The sequence below is a fragment of the Numenius arquata genome, chromosome 9 (assembly GCF_964106895.1).
Source record: "Numenius arquata chromosome 9, bNumArq3.hap1.1, whole genome shotgun sequence".
Lineage (NCBI taxonomy): Eukaryota > Metazoa > Chordata > Aves > Charadriiformes > Scolopacidae > Numenius > Numenius arquata.
This window is the reverse complement of record NC_133584.1, coordinates 13,164,435-13,177,209: the sequence shown is the minus strand read 5'-3', so window position 1 is coordinate 13,177,209 and position 12,775 is coordinate 13,164,435. Positions and strand designations below refer to the sequence as shown.

Genomic DNA, 12,775 nt, shown 5'->3' with positions numbered 1-12,775 from the left:
GGGGTGGCAGTTTGCTGGCCCCCTCACCGCGGGGGTGTCGGCATCCCCCCCGACGCTGCGCCCCAGGGAGGAAGAAGGGAGGGCGGGAGGGGCGGCAGCAGCCAGAGCGGTTTCACTGCGGGGGAAGGCGGGGGGGTGGGAGGGGGATGCGAGGGGCCGCGTCCCACCGCGGAAAACCCCGCGGGGCGGGGCGGGGGGGGGGGCACGGTCGCCAGGGGGCGCCCTTTGTGCGGCTTTATAAGGTGCGCGGGGAGCCGCGCGGGCGGCAGTGCGGTGCGCGGAGCCGGGCGCGATCTCTTACTCCCCTGGCAGCGACCCTCCGCCGGTGCGGAGCAGCCGCTTCCCTGCGCTCCCCCGACCCCACCCCGGCCCGGCCCGGCTCCGCGCAGACATGGCCAGCGGGGGATTGCAACTCCTGGGCTTCGTGCTGGCCTTCCTGGGCTGGATCGGCATCATCATCAGCACCGCCATGCCCCAGTGGAAGATGGCATCCTACGCGGGGGACAACATCGTCACGGCCCAGGCGCTCTACGAGGGGCTGTGGATGTCGTGCGCCATGCAGAGCACGGGGCAGATCCAGTGCAAGGTGTACGACTCGCTGCTCAAGCTGGAAAGTAAGTAGGGGCTAGGGGTTGCGGGTGTTGGGGTGCCCGTTCTGTTGGGGCTGGGGGTGTCCGTCCCGTCGGGGTCATCCCCTCCGCCCCAACGCCTTCAGTCGGAGTTGAGGGTATCAGTCCCGACCGTCCTGTCGTTCCCCCCTTGCCCAGTGCCTGCCCCGCTGGGGCTGCCGGTGCCGTCGGGTATCAAGGTCTCTGTCCCGTTGGAGTTACGCCGTCCGTTCCTTCGGGGTTGAAGGTGCAGGTGCAGGGCTTGAGGTCGCCCGTCGTCCCGTCGGTGCTCAGATTGGTGTCTCTTGGGGTTCTCCCGGTAGCTCTCCCCACCGGGGCTGAGAGTGACCCTCCTTCCCCCGGTGACTGTCCTTCGGGGCAGCCGGGGCTCTGTGGCGCCTGCTGAAGCGCATCCCGCGGCGGTCTGGCCTCCCCAGGCGGGGGGGAGTCGGCGGGGCAGTACCTGGAGGGGGGGAGATTATACGGGGAACCGGAGCCTGTCTCCCTAAAAACTGTCCCTGGAGAAGAATGGTCAGGCCCTCCATGTGTGATCGGGAAGGCGCCGTGATTGCGAACAAGAAGTTTTGGCTGTGGAAGTTCAGACGGGGACTGCCTTCGTTTGGGTATGGCTCAGCAGGGAGCCCAGTTCATCAGCGATGCTGAAGTGGTCTTTTCCAGCACGGGGCCTTTTCTTTCTGCGTTTGACTGTTTTGGTCTTTTGTTCTCTGGGAAAGTCGCTGCTACTCCCTTGGGGCCTTTTAGGCAAAGGGCTTAGCAGGTGAGCTGGACTCTAGCCCAGGTAGCGCTGCCTGTAGCTTTTAGGCAGACCAGTATATCAAGGTAAACTCCAGGTCTCTTATCTTGTCCTGGGACGGCGAAGCCATCTCATGCGCGCAGGAGCTGCAGCCTGGCTTGCTGGGGTGTCACTCGGGGCGGTCACACCGAGCTGGAGGAGGGCTGGTCCTACAGCGCTGGAGTGTATAACGTATGCTGACACCCAAAGGAGTTAAAAAAAAAAAAAAATCATCCTTTCTCAATATCCCTCATCTCATCCCGAGTCTAGTAGTGTCCTGCAACACCTTTATCCCTCTCCCTTCCTAATAAATAAAATAATTACGATCTCGGTCACCTTCCCTTTCCCAAAGGAATGGGCAGGCGCTTTCACATTAACCGGGGACCATGGGGAGTATCCCCAAGTTAGCTTGCCACCAGCCCTTCCTGTGTGTCATGCAGTGAAGCCGGACACCCCGGGCCCCACCTTCATTGCTAGCCCACATCAATCACTCCCTTGCCCTGAACACCCGTGGGTCCTGCAGTTGGCAGAGGCGCAAATTACTCCCTTCAGGAGTGCGGTGCACCCACTTAGCACTAAGAGGGTGCAGGGCTGTGGATAATCAGGGCTGGGCTAAGCACACAGTCCGGGGTGGTTTGAGTAGTAATTATGTATAAGCTCAGCTTCAAGCCTCTTACCTCGCATTGGGGGTGGGGGGCGAAGATGCCAGCAGGGCTGAGGAATCTCCAGCCACCCCCTCGATGGGTTGCGAAAGGTAAGCTTGCCTCGGGGGCCGTGTGGCTGCAGCCCATTGTGCTGTAAATGAGACCTGCCTGCAGAATCAGATGCGGAGCCTGGCTTGAACAGACTCCTAAAAACCTGCCCGAGGACCTTCAGACCTGCCCCATTCATGGCTGAGAGTTGAAAACCACCTGCTCCCCTCACCTTTGTCATGCAAACAATAAGGGCTCTTCTCTTCCAGGGCTACGGGGGAGGGAGGTGTGAGGTGCCAGGAACCAGGCTGAGCTACTAGCGGCCTTTTGTCCTCTTACAGAGCCCCATGCCCTACAGGGCACACTTGCCTGAAAATTCCTAGGTAGCCCGAAAAAATATGGAAATCGCCGGGGATGCTTTCCTCGTTGGGAAAGTCAGTGAGAGCTGGCTAAAGGACTCCTCGTTCTTTCATACCCTGGCTTGCGCTTTTCCGGCTTGAAAGCAGATCATGCTTAGGGACATAGACCTTATCTTCTGTTTTCCCTGCCTGGTCTCCCTTCAAAGTCTTACAGCCACATAGGCTTGGGCAGGGACCAGCAATGTTGGTTTGGGTGGAGGTGCGAAAAACCCCCATTTGCACCCAGTTCAACAGCCGCACCCTGGGACAGGTGCAGCCCTGCAGTAAGGAGCTCCCTTTACTGCATTCATTTATGTCATGGTGAAGGTGGGACAGCTATGTGGGCAGAAAAACTTCTCCTGCCTGGTCGTGCGTTCCTACCAGAGCTTCACATGTCAAAGCCTCATGCGCTGATGGGAGAGGCTCAGATCTGTAATTACTTTGTTCCTGTAGAAAGGACTGAGCCTCCTTACACACACCTGCAGTAATTCGTGGTTGTGGGAACGGCTGGAAAACTTTGCTAGCAAGCTTCTATCTGGTAGCTATTGTCATTCCTCTAGATATGCCAGCATTTGGTTGCTTGGACTGATGCTGCATCTCAGAGATGGGGTTGGCACAAGCTGATGGGCACCGTTAGCCAACTGAGGGGCCTCCAGCTTCCCGTGTGGCCACACTGCTGGAGTGCACCCATGCTGGCACTTCTCCCGCAGCTGCGTTCAGCTGAGGGCTTATGTCAGTGCTGCTATTCAGGCAATAGAAAAGCTGCGTTTTGCTGGCTTACGTGAAAAGCAGTGCGTGGCCACATGCAGACATAGAGGCAACAAAAGCCACCCTTGCAACAAGGCTTTGTTGCACAGCCTCAGCATTGTTCTTGTAGCCCTCCAGCATCGTCCATGGAGCTTAGCTGAGCTTTGTGCTCCTCCGGGATCTGAGGGGAATGGTCTCAGACAGGAGGGAGAAGGGCTCCTGGTACCTGTCTCTGGAAGCTTTCAGCCCCACTTAACCACACTCTTCTGTTCAGAGCAGAGGTTGTTCTGGGTCCTGTCTAGGCTGTTTTAGCTGAAGATACTCATTGCCCTGTTTGGTTTTGCTGGGAGAGATTCTGTGCTTCAGACAAGCTGAGACTCATCTACCACTTCATCACCAAACCCAGTACATCCATAATGAGCCTTTGTGCCCTAGCCCAGAAAATAAACATGGGTTTGGATGCCCTCTGGGTCAAACAGCATCACTGAAATGTGAAATCTCCCCTCCTACATCTTTAGTACCCTGGCTGAGCCTGTTCCAGGAGCTGGGGAAGAGGATGGGTGGGGGGAAGGAAGGTTCATGCTCAGGTTACTGCTGCTGTGTTGTGATGGTGGGGGAATTGGGAGGGTGGCCCCAAAGCTATAGCATGAGGGACAAATGTGTCCAAATAGATCTGGAGTAAGCAGGTAGAACCTGCTGGTATCTGTGCTTTCATGTGGGTTAAGGGTTAACTTGCTCCCGTGTTTCTCAATCCCTGTTCCTTCCTCATGAAAAATCATGATCGAGTGATAAAATGGTCTCACTTGTGCAGCGCTTTGAGAAGGCAGAGGGTTACTTGGAATGCCACCGAGGCTGTTCCTGTGTGGTGCTGTGTTGTGTGTCTACAAGAGAGGATGGGAGTCTGTTGCAATACTCTGGCTTTATTGCTCTACAAGCAGCTTCTAAGCAGCTTCAGTATCTGGTGTTACTATGTCTTACTAAATCTCTTGGTAAGATAATTTCCAGGCTTTGTGGGAAAACGGGCTGCCCAGGTCTCCTCTGACCAGGAGTCTGGAAATGGTGCTACTGCGTGTTGCCTGTCTTACCAGCGTGCTTTCTCTGCTGATTGAGTGACTGCAGGAGGGCATTGAACTTTATTTACTTTGGGGTAGGCCACTCTGAGTGTTTACTTTGAGTACAAGGCCACTGTCACCTACTAAATGTGCCTCTTTTGCATTGGACATGCAGTGAAGACTTCCCAGCCTTCCCATATTGGCAAGAAACACAACGCTCTGAGTCTACATGCTGTCCAGATTCCTCTGTACAGTCTTCTAAACTTGTGGGGAGGTGCTTTGAAGGAGTCCAGACTGGACTATCTGATGTCATGTAGGTCATATCATGGTGATGGCGTGTAGGGTTGTTGCAGGGGCTGGTAAGGGGTTTGAAAGCCTCCAAGCCATTAGGCTTTTGGGTCCAGCCAGAAGGACTGGAAAAGTGTGAGATGTTTGCTGGATACCTCTGAAGCTATTATTGCTTGCTCAGATCTTCATTCCCTTGCCTGCTGCACAAAAGTAACTTTTACATGCTGGCGAGGTGTAACAGCAGGATCTCAAGTTCTGTTCTTTCAAGGAGATTCGGCTTTTGTGAAACCCCAGTGGGAAGGCTTTGAAGGCTGCTGATTTTTCTTGAAGGTGGATGGTGGAACATGCTTCCTACACTACAGGGTTGCTTGGAACTCCTGGGGAACTTTCCTTGCAGAGATTAGAGCGAGCTGCACAGTGTTTGCTTCACTTGTATTCTGTCATCACTTGGTTGCATGGAGGCCCATGGGAAGGGAAGAAAAAGTTCACAGTTTAAATACAAACAAGGTAGTCAATGAGCATCCCTATCAGAAAAAAATCTGCACACAGAGCCATTATAGCAATTTTGCATTACAAAAATCCCATGGTGCTGTCCCAACAGCTTTTCTGTAATGTAGATGATAGAATAAATAAGGAAATGTGATGACAGAAAAATAACCTCAAACATATATGCTGGTGAAGTCCTTCTTTTATTTTTTTATAACTAAGCAGTTGCCAGCAATTACTCTTGTGTCAGGTAATGATAGTTGTGGGAAGGAAAAAGTCTTACATAGGCTTTAGATAAACTGCATTGTGTAGCTTATTTCCAAACCCACTAACAATAAGTTGAAGTTGGTTGTTGGTATGTTTTATAAAAAGTGGGTTTCATTATGTGAAACAGGTGTGAGCTGCTATGCAATTTTTGTGGATTTACACAGTAGTTTACAGCTTGCAGGATTCACATTTGTTACTAAACATTCTCAGTAGCTTTAAGCCTCTGTTCTTCAGTATTCGCTGCTTTCTTGGCTATTCAGGCCAGGTCTCTCATTACTAACCAGCAATAAAAAGGCTTGGCTTCCGACTGGATAGTGGCTTATATTGACAAAATACTGTTGCCACCTGACAGCTGTTGTTGGGTGCCAGGCCAGTGTGTCTCACCTTGTACAGGACTGTTTTTCCCCAAGGGCTGCTGAGCTTCCCAACAGCCATGGTGTATCGTGTGGGAGGCTACAAGCCCTGTTCCTGTTGGGGAGACGGTTGCAGCAGCAAGGAGTGTGGGGGGAAATCCAGTTTCTCTCTAATATGATAGAAGTTGTGAAGTTAAATTGGTGCAGAGTACTTCTACTTGTTGTCAGTAGCCAGTCCTGTTTAGCAGGTTAAGACAATACTATACTTATATAATCTGGGTTTTTTTTTTTAAAGCACCTGGAAAGGCCCGTGTGAACAACAGAACTAATATTAAACTAGCTTTCTCAACTTCTGGATGCGCATCTTCCATTGACAATGCGGTTGTTAATGTGTACATGATAACTCATAGCTTGTATGATAATTAACTGCAGTCAATGTACTGTACACATTGCAAAAGTGGTAGAGAGACAAAAGCCCTGTCTCCCAGCATGTGCTAGAGAACAGAGCAGCCAGGCTGGGCGGAGGGGAGGATGATTGGCTAATACAGTCATGTCACGTTAAAACTTTTTGGAATAAAGGAACAATCTGTTCTGCAAATGCTCCAACCTGTTTTCCTGTCCTACTGCAAGTTTCTGAAATGCCTCTGTCCTTTTATGCCATGGAGCCATGGGTAAGGAAGGGGTGAGGACACCAGGAGATATCCCTCCAAAATCTGCTGAAAGTGGGTGGCCTTGGGAAATGCTCACAATGATGCTTTTTGTTTGTCTGCTTCTGCAAAGCTGTTGTGTGCATCCAGTTAATACTTGTACATCTTAAGATCTAGCTATGAAACCTGCTAAAAGTCTCCTGAGGTCATGTAATCTTCCTGTGTTTGTCCCTTAGTACTGTGTTTGAAGGCAAGAGGTCTCTTTCCACGCTTACAACTAGTTTTCTAGTTGTTTGAGATACAACGTACCCTATTATTGGCTTCATGAAAAGAACTCTTTCAAAACCCTCTCCTATAGAGTGTTCTTATAAAGTGCTGCTTCTATAGCAAGACTAAGCCCAACTTACTGTAGACTTGATGAAACAGATTTGGTACCTCTGCAGAAAATGTTCTTTCCCAGGTGAAGTATGAGATAGTGTTTTCAGCCATTGGCCTCTCCAGAGTTGCTACTGTAATGCACAATTTAGCCCTAAGTGTGCTGCAGCTGAATTGGTCGTCTGGGTGGTAACCTGCCAACTGAAGTCTTTCTGAATGTTGGCATCAATTCTGTAAGCTACAAAATATTTTTAGTGTAATCTCTGACATTGGAGATAAATATATTTAATGTGTTTGGACAGTGCTGTTGTGATTATGTTAAAGTGATAAATGACTTTGTAAATGGGTTTCTGCAATCAATGCAACAGATGGGTTTTGATTAACACCTGGGCGGTGCAGAGCTGTCATCCTTCCTCTTTGAAGGAAGGAAGACATGACATTTAGCCAAGCAGATTGTGGGATTTTTCCCAAGAAAGCCAAGCCTCTTGCAAGTGTGTCACTTCCTATTGCTCTGAATATTACCTTTCTGTTACATGGTTTTGAACTGGTTTCATAATCTATTTACAGAAGAATAAAGCTATGTGTGTAGAGACAGATCCAGATCTGTTTTAAAGCAGAACTAGAGCCTGGTAGCCTGTTGGTATGCATCACAATAATTTTCCTGCATGAGCAGTGCTGTGGGGCAAAGTGTAGTAAAGAAGCTGCAGAGGAAAGGTGTGTGGCCGTGGGACCCTCCTGGCCAGTGTCCTGTTTGAACTCCAGTCTGTCTTTCAGTCGAGCCAAAGAGCCTGTTCTTGCAGTAGAGGTGGTGATGGGTTCACCGGGGCTCTGCTGTAGGTTTAAATCTTGCAGTTGTCCAAGCTTGAAGTGCTTTGCAGAGCTTTAGCAGAATGCAGTCAGTCTGCTTTCTGAGGGGTGAGCTCCAGGCTTGAGAACAGATTCTGGCGATACTCTGCAAAAACTGTACACGTGTCACTGCTAGGTAGCCTTCTGTGTCAGGGGACACTTTTTCCTTGGTTACAGCATCCTCCTGGGAGCTTGTTCCTCTGATTAACCAGCCCTGTTTGTTCCCAGATCTTAACAGGACTGTATATTAAAATCCATACTATTCAAACAAACCTGATTTGGCAGGCAATAGAGCTCAGGCTCTTATTTCACTGCTGCTCAGGTGTTTTGTCACATGATGTATTTTCAGTAATGACTTAATTTTCAGTATTGAAGTTGTTTTCTTTCTCCTTTGGTATCAAGAAAATCTGAATTCAGTAGCTCAAGTTCCTAGGGTTAGTGTGTCTATGCCTTCAGATGTGTCAATATAAAACCAAATCTTGGATAATGTAGATGGAGTCTGTCTGCTGAGAACTCAGGCAGACACAACCCTTGCCTATGGAAGGCATCATCCCATGCTCCAGTTCTTCAAAAGCACAAGAGACTCTTAAATAAATGTTTGAATATCTTTGAGTTTAATAAGCTAAATATCTTAGGCAGAAAAAACAACCTATTTTTCACTTGGCTGGGAAAATCCTGTTTCTGTTGCAACTGGTTTTTTGTACCCTCTGGGACACAAAATAAAGGGATTTAGCACCAAAATTATCTCAGTTAACACTGAGGTATTCATGTAAAAGACAGGTTTTGGAAGTGTTGAGCAACAAAAGGGCCTTGCTCTCTGCTGTGGGACTATTCATATGTATGACACTATTCATATTAAAACGTGCCTAAATGCTTTGTCAAGATAGAGCCTAAATCTGAATACTTCTTTTGATAAACAGATATGTCCTTCCAATTGGGATTCAAATGATCAGGGAACAAAAGATGACTGAGGGCAATTCCCAGGTCATTTCCTGAAAAAAGCTGTATGCCCTTGATTGCCATGCATTTTAGAAGAGGCTGAGAGTCCTCTGATCCTGATGCATGATAGTTCCTGGGAGCTTAGAGCTAAAAAGGAATGTCTGCTTGTTTGTATCCTGTGTAACAGGGAGCAGAGTATTTTGACTCACCATTACTGAGCCCCAGTAATTTGAATTTCTATTTGTATCTTGAGTTTTCTTTGTGGTAACTCAAATCCTAATGTCTTCTAGGCAGTCTGCAGGCCACACGGGCTTTGATGGTGGCGGCAATACTCTTGGGCCTTGTTGCTGTATTTGTTGCTGTGACTGGCATGAAATGCATGAAGTGTATGGAAGATGACCAGGTGAAGAAGATGCGGATGGCTGTCTTCGGTGGGGTGATCTTCATCATTGCAGGTTGGTAACACACAGATGTGTTCAATGTTAAATGTGCAGTTTCCTAAATGGCATTTATCCTGCATAGGATGTGAGAGGATGGGGAGGGTTTGCTGACATTGCTCCAAGAGCATTTTGGGCTGGGAATTCCCTAGTGAACTCTGGCTATCTGAGGCATCAAATAGGTCTCTTGGCACACTGGTATTATGAGTTCTATATGGACCGCATGCCTTCAATCTCTATTAGCAGAGCTGAGTTTGATCTGCACACCCTGCTTCAGTGAAAAGCTGTCAGCAGTCCTACCTTTGGTGCAATGTAACTGTGTGTGACCCTAAATCCTTTCTTAATTCTCTCCCAACCAGCATTAAGTAACTGCTTAGAACTTCCCAGGGTAGCAGCAGTTCAGCATCACTCCAGATGCTCATTCTCCTACACGCTTATTTTTGCAGTGATTTTGTTGATTGTTTTTTCTTAAGTCATGACGTTGTGTTCCCTTCATGTGCAGGTTTGGCAGCATTGGTGGCCACATCATGGTATGGCAACCGAGTGGCTCGGGCCTTTTATGATCCTTTCACCCCAGTCAACACCAGGTACTGACCCATTTGATATAACACTATAGTACAGCATGGCAAATGCTTGCAGGGCTTAGCTTTTGAGTAGCAGTGGCTCAAAAACAAGGGAATTTTCTGAGCTAGTGGGGTTGGCTTCAAACTGCAGGAAGAGCATTAGGACCAGATCTCATCATGCATGTGGCTTGTAAGTCTTGGCTTTGTTCTAAGGCATCTTCACTGCCAGAGACCTAACTGAAGTCAATTTTGCAATTTTTTTTCCTCCACCAAATGCTTAAGGCCTGGTTTGCACAGAGCCTGGCCCTGCAGCAGTGAGCTGAAAGACTGGACTAACCCAGTGTACAAAACTCAGGGCTCTGAAGGTCAGCTGAGTTTCAGGCTGCTCCAAACTGCTGTCTGTCAGGAAGCTGCTTCCATCCCAATTTCGGCTCCTTCCTGCTTTGTATGAACATGCTAACACTGTAACCCAGAGACATTACTTGTAGCATTCACTTTCTTTCTTCTTTCTCCCCCAGATTTGAATTTGGATCAGCTCTCTTCATAGGCTGGGCAGCTGCTTCTCTGGCCATTCTGGGGGGGGCCTTCCTCTGCTGCTCCTGTCCACGGAGAGAAACATCGTATCCACCCACCCGAGGCTATCCAAAAAATGCCCCCTCCACAGGGAAGGATTATGTATAATGAAACAAAGAAGAGGAGCCGCCAGCACTGGTAGTGAAAGCATTTTGGAGAGGACGCTACAACGCCACTGTCCTGAGCAGAGTTCAGACTCTAGGTTCTACCTTCCTCTTCTCCCAAAAATGTGTATATTTTTATAATCCTCTTTGCTACTGGACATAACTTCTCCTTTCTCTCCCAGCCCATGGAGGAAGGCTAGCCTAGGTTCATAGGTATTGCCACTGGAAAGATGAAACCTCCAAGCTTGGGTTAAGTTTAGTATGTGGGAGTAAAAGGGAAAAATGATACTGTTTTTTTTAGATGGATGTTGGTGCTTTTTTTAAGTTGTTTTTTAAAAAAATAGATGGTAACAATTCAGTCCCATATCCCATTAAGTTAGAGCCCAGTGTGGTGTGTGTAGTAATTAAAGGAACATATATAATATACAAAGTGATGAAACCAATAGCTTAAGGGGAAACATAATTTTAGGGAAAAGACTTTACATGTAGGAATGTTTGAAGAGATCTAAAATGCTCTTGTACTGTCGTCTTGGTGTCACCTTCAGCACCCTCCTGTCTGTGCAGATTGGCATGGCGAAGGGTCAGACACAATTAAATTGCTGTGACTTAACAAACTGAAATCCATAACTGTCCATGCACATGCTGTTGGCCAATGGAAAATGCAGTGTAAGGTGGCTTGGCTTAACTGTTGTTATTGTTTTGACAAGATCTCATAAATTGATTGTGTCTGAGCAAAAGGCTGCAAAATCGTGACTGCCGAGGTTAGCAGACACCCAAAGCAGCTGCAGCTTCCCTGGTGCCAGGGGAGAGCTAAAGAAAAACGATTGCCTTCTGATTTCACTGGGTGTCTCTGGTGGGGCTGTTGCCGCTGTTCCTTAGATGCCAAGTGGTGCCAGTGATTGTTTCTCCATGTTTCCACTACCGTACCTAACTGAGCTTGAAGCTTTATCCCCTTGTGTGTGTGTTACAGGCCACCTTTTAACAAACACTCTCCTCTTGAGTCTTTCTTATTTGGGCTCAGTTACTGATCTCACTTCACCTTATGCAGCTAAATGTGTTAAACCAAACTGAATGCACTGCCGCTCCCTGATGTTTCCCCAAGGATACCTCACATGCTGCCATTTGACTCTTGTCTTCTTTTCTTGTAAACACTTTCAGTGATGATATGAAGGCAAATTCCAAGGAAACTGACCCAATTATTATGGCATTTTCTTGTAATCCAAGCTCACAAAAGAGGAAGAAACTAGCATTTTAAAGATAAAGCCATCCTTGCATATTAAGTTGTATCGGGGGGGGGGGGAAATGCAACTCATCAAACGTTCCCACCCATTCCTCTGAAACACCCAGTCAGTCACTTGGTGTTTGACTAACACTGGCTAAGACCGTCTGGAGTTAAGTCTCGTAATTCCTAGAAGGATGATACCAGTTCCCCAAAGCTCAACCTTGTTTTTTCTGCAGAAGGAAACTGGTTGCTTCTGACGAGGTTTTATAATTGCATATGTGTTCAGAGGCATCAGATTTCTTTATTTCCTTCTGTAGACACAGAGCCTCTGGGGCTGAGTGATGTACAACCATGTCATTGGTGGCTTGTATAAGCCTTGTACCTCTGTCTGACCTGACTCTGCAACATAATTCAAAGTTACTAAAAGAAACCAACCAGAGCATTTGCTTCAGGCTTGAGTTGATGTTGGCCTGTACTTGGAGCTGGGACGCTGGTTTCCACTTCTCCGTGGGGAACTGCCTGTGCACAGCAGTTGCCTCATGAGACCTTGTCTTTAGAGGTGGCAGCTCAGGTCACATTAAAGAGCTCCTGAAGTCTGTGCTTTTATTTGCATTAACCCTAAGCCAGGGAGCAGATGCATATATTGGGAACTTGTATAAAGTGTTTAAACAATTCCAATAAATGGACTTTTTTAAGGAAAATCAGACTGCATTACTTCATTTCTTGTTTTTGAGCAGAACTTGGACAGTGTGCATGGAAGTGAAGGGGAGGGGGTGGGTCTTGGGCTTTTTGGGAGCCTGCCTGCCAGCCAGTATGGAGCTTGTTTAGCTGTTTGTATCTACAGCAGACATAGGTGGGGACAAATCTTCTGCAGTGAGTCAGGCAGTTGTGGCCTCTGGCAGAAACTCACCCAGTAATCTGCTGTGATTGCAGCCGAGGAACCAGAAGGTCTGCTCCTCGGCAAGGCAGGCTGCACCCTGGGTGGAGCAGGAAGGGGTAGGGGGAAGGCAGATGGCTCCTTCGCAGGGGAGTGGGAGCTGCAGGAATGGGGTAGGGATGGGGTGTGGAACCAAGGCACTCCCAGGAGGGATGCTCTTGTGTTTCAGCAGTGCCTTGTTCTCTGTAGCTTTATCTGGGCTAGGGTATGTGCAGGCTGTGGCTATCTGCATGAGATGCTCTGCCTCCAGAGCATGAAGAGACCTGCTGATCTATGTGTGTCTCTTAAACTCTTCTGTGCAATTCCTTGATGTTTCTTGGTTAACAGGATCATGAAGAGAAGGGCCACAGGAGGATCCATCTCACTCTAAAGCCTCTTTGGGAGGGTATTGTGCTTTTTCCCAGCTGTGAAAATGAGCACAACCAGTCAGGGGTACGTTTTTGCAGGT

At 48.3% G+C, this 12,775-nt stretch overlaps 1 protein-coding gene across 1 annotated transcript; it reads left to right on the top strand.

The window, feature by feature from the left end:
* Positions 1–270: 270 nt before the first annotated feature.
* CLDN1 (claudin 1) lies at positions 271–12,087 on the top strand. Its single transcript, XM_074153335.1, has 4 exons — positions 271–614; positions 8,782–8,946; positions 9,431–9,515; positions 10,010–12,087. The coding sequence occupies exons 1-4, from the start codon at positions 392–394 to the stop codon at positions 10,170–10,172; spliced, it is 636 nt and encodes a 211-aa protein (XP_074009436.1). The 5' UTR covers positions 271–391; the 3' UTR covers positions 10,173–12,087.
* The last annotated feature ends 688 nt before the right edge of the window (positions 12,088–12,775 follow it).

Bases quoted from the DNA above. Each gene is read 5' to 3' on its own strand.
- CLDN1 (XM_074153335.1), top strand. From the start codon at position 392: ATGGCCAGCGGGGGATTGCAACTCCTGGGCTTCGTGCTGGCCTTCCTG. The intron at 615-8,781 runs GTAAGTAGGGGC...AATGTCTTCTAG, and splicing joins CTCGCTGCTCAAGCTGGAAA to GCAGTCTGCAGGCCACACGG. The intron at 8,947-9,430 runs GTTGGTAACACA...CTTCATGTGCAG, and splicing joins GGTGATCTTCATCATTGCAG to GTTTGGCAGCATTGGTGGCC.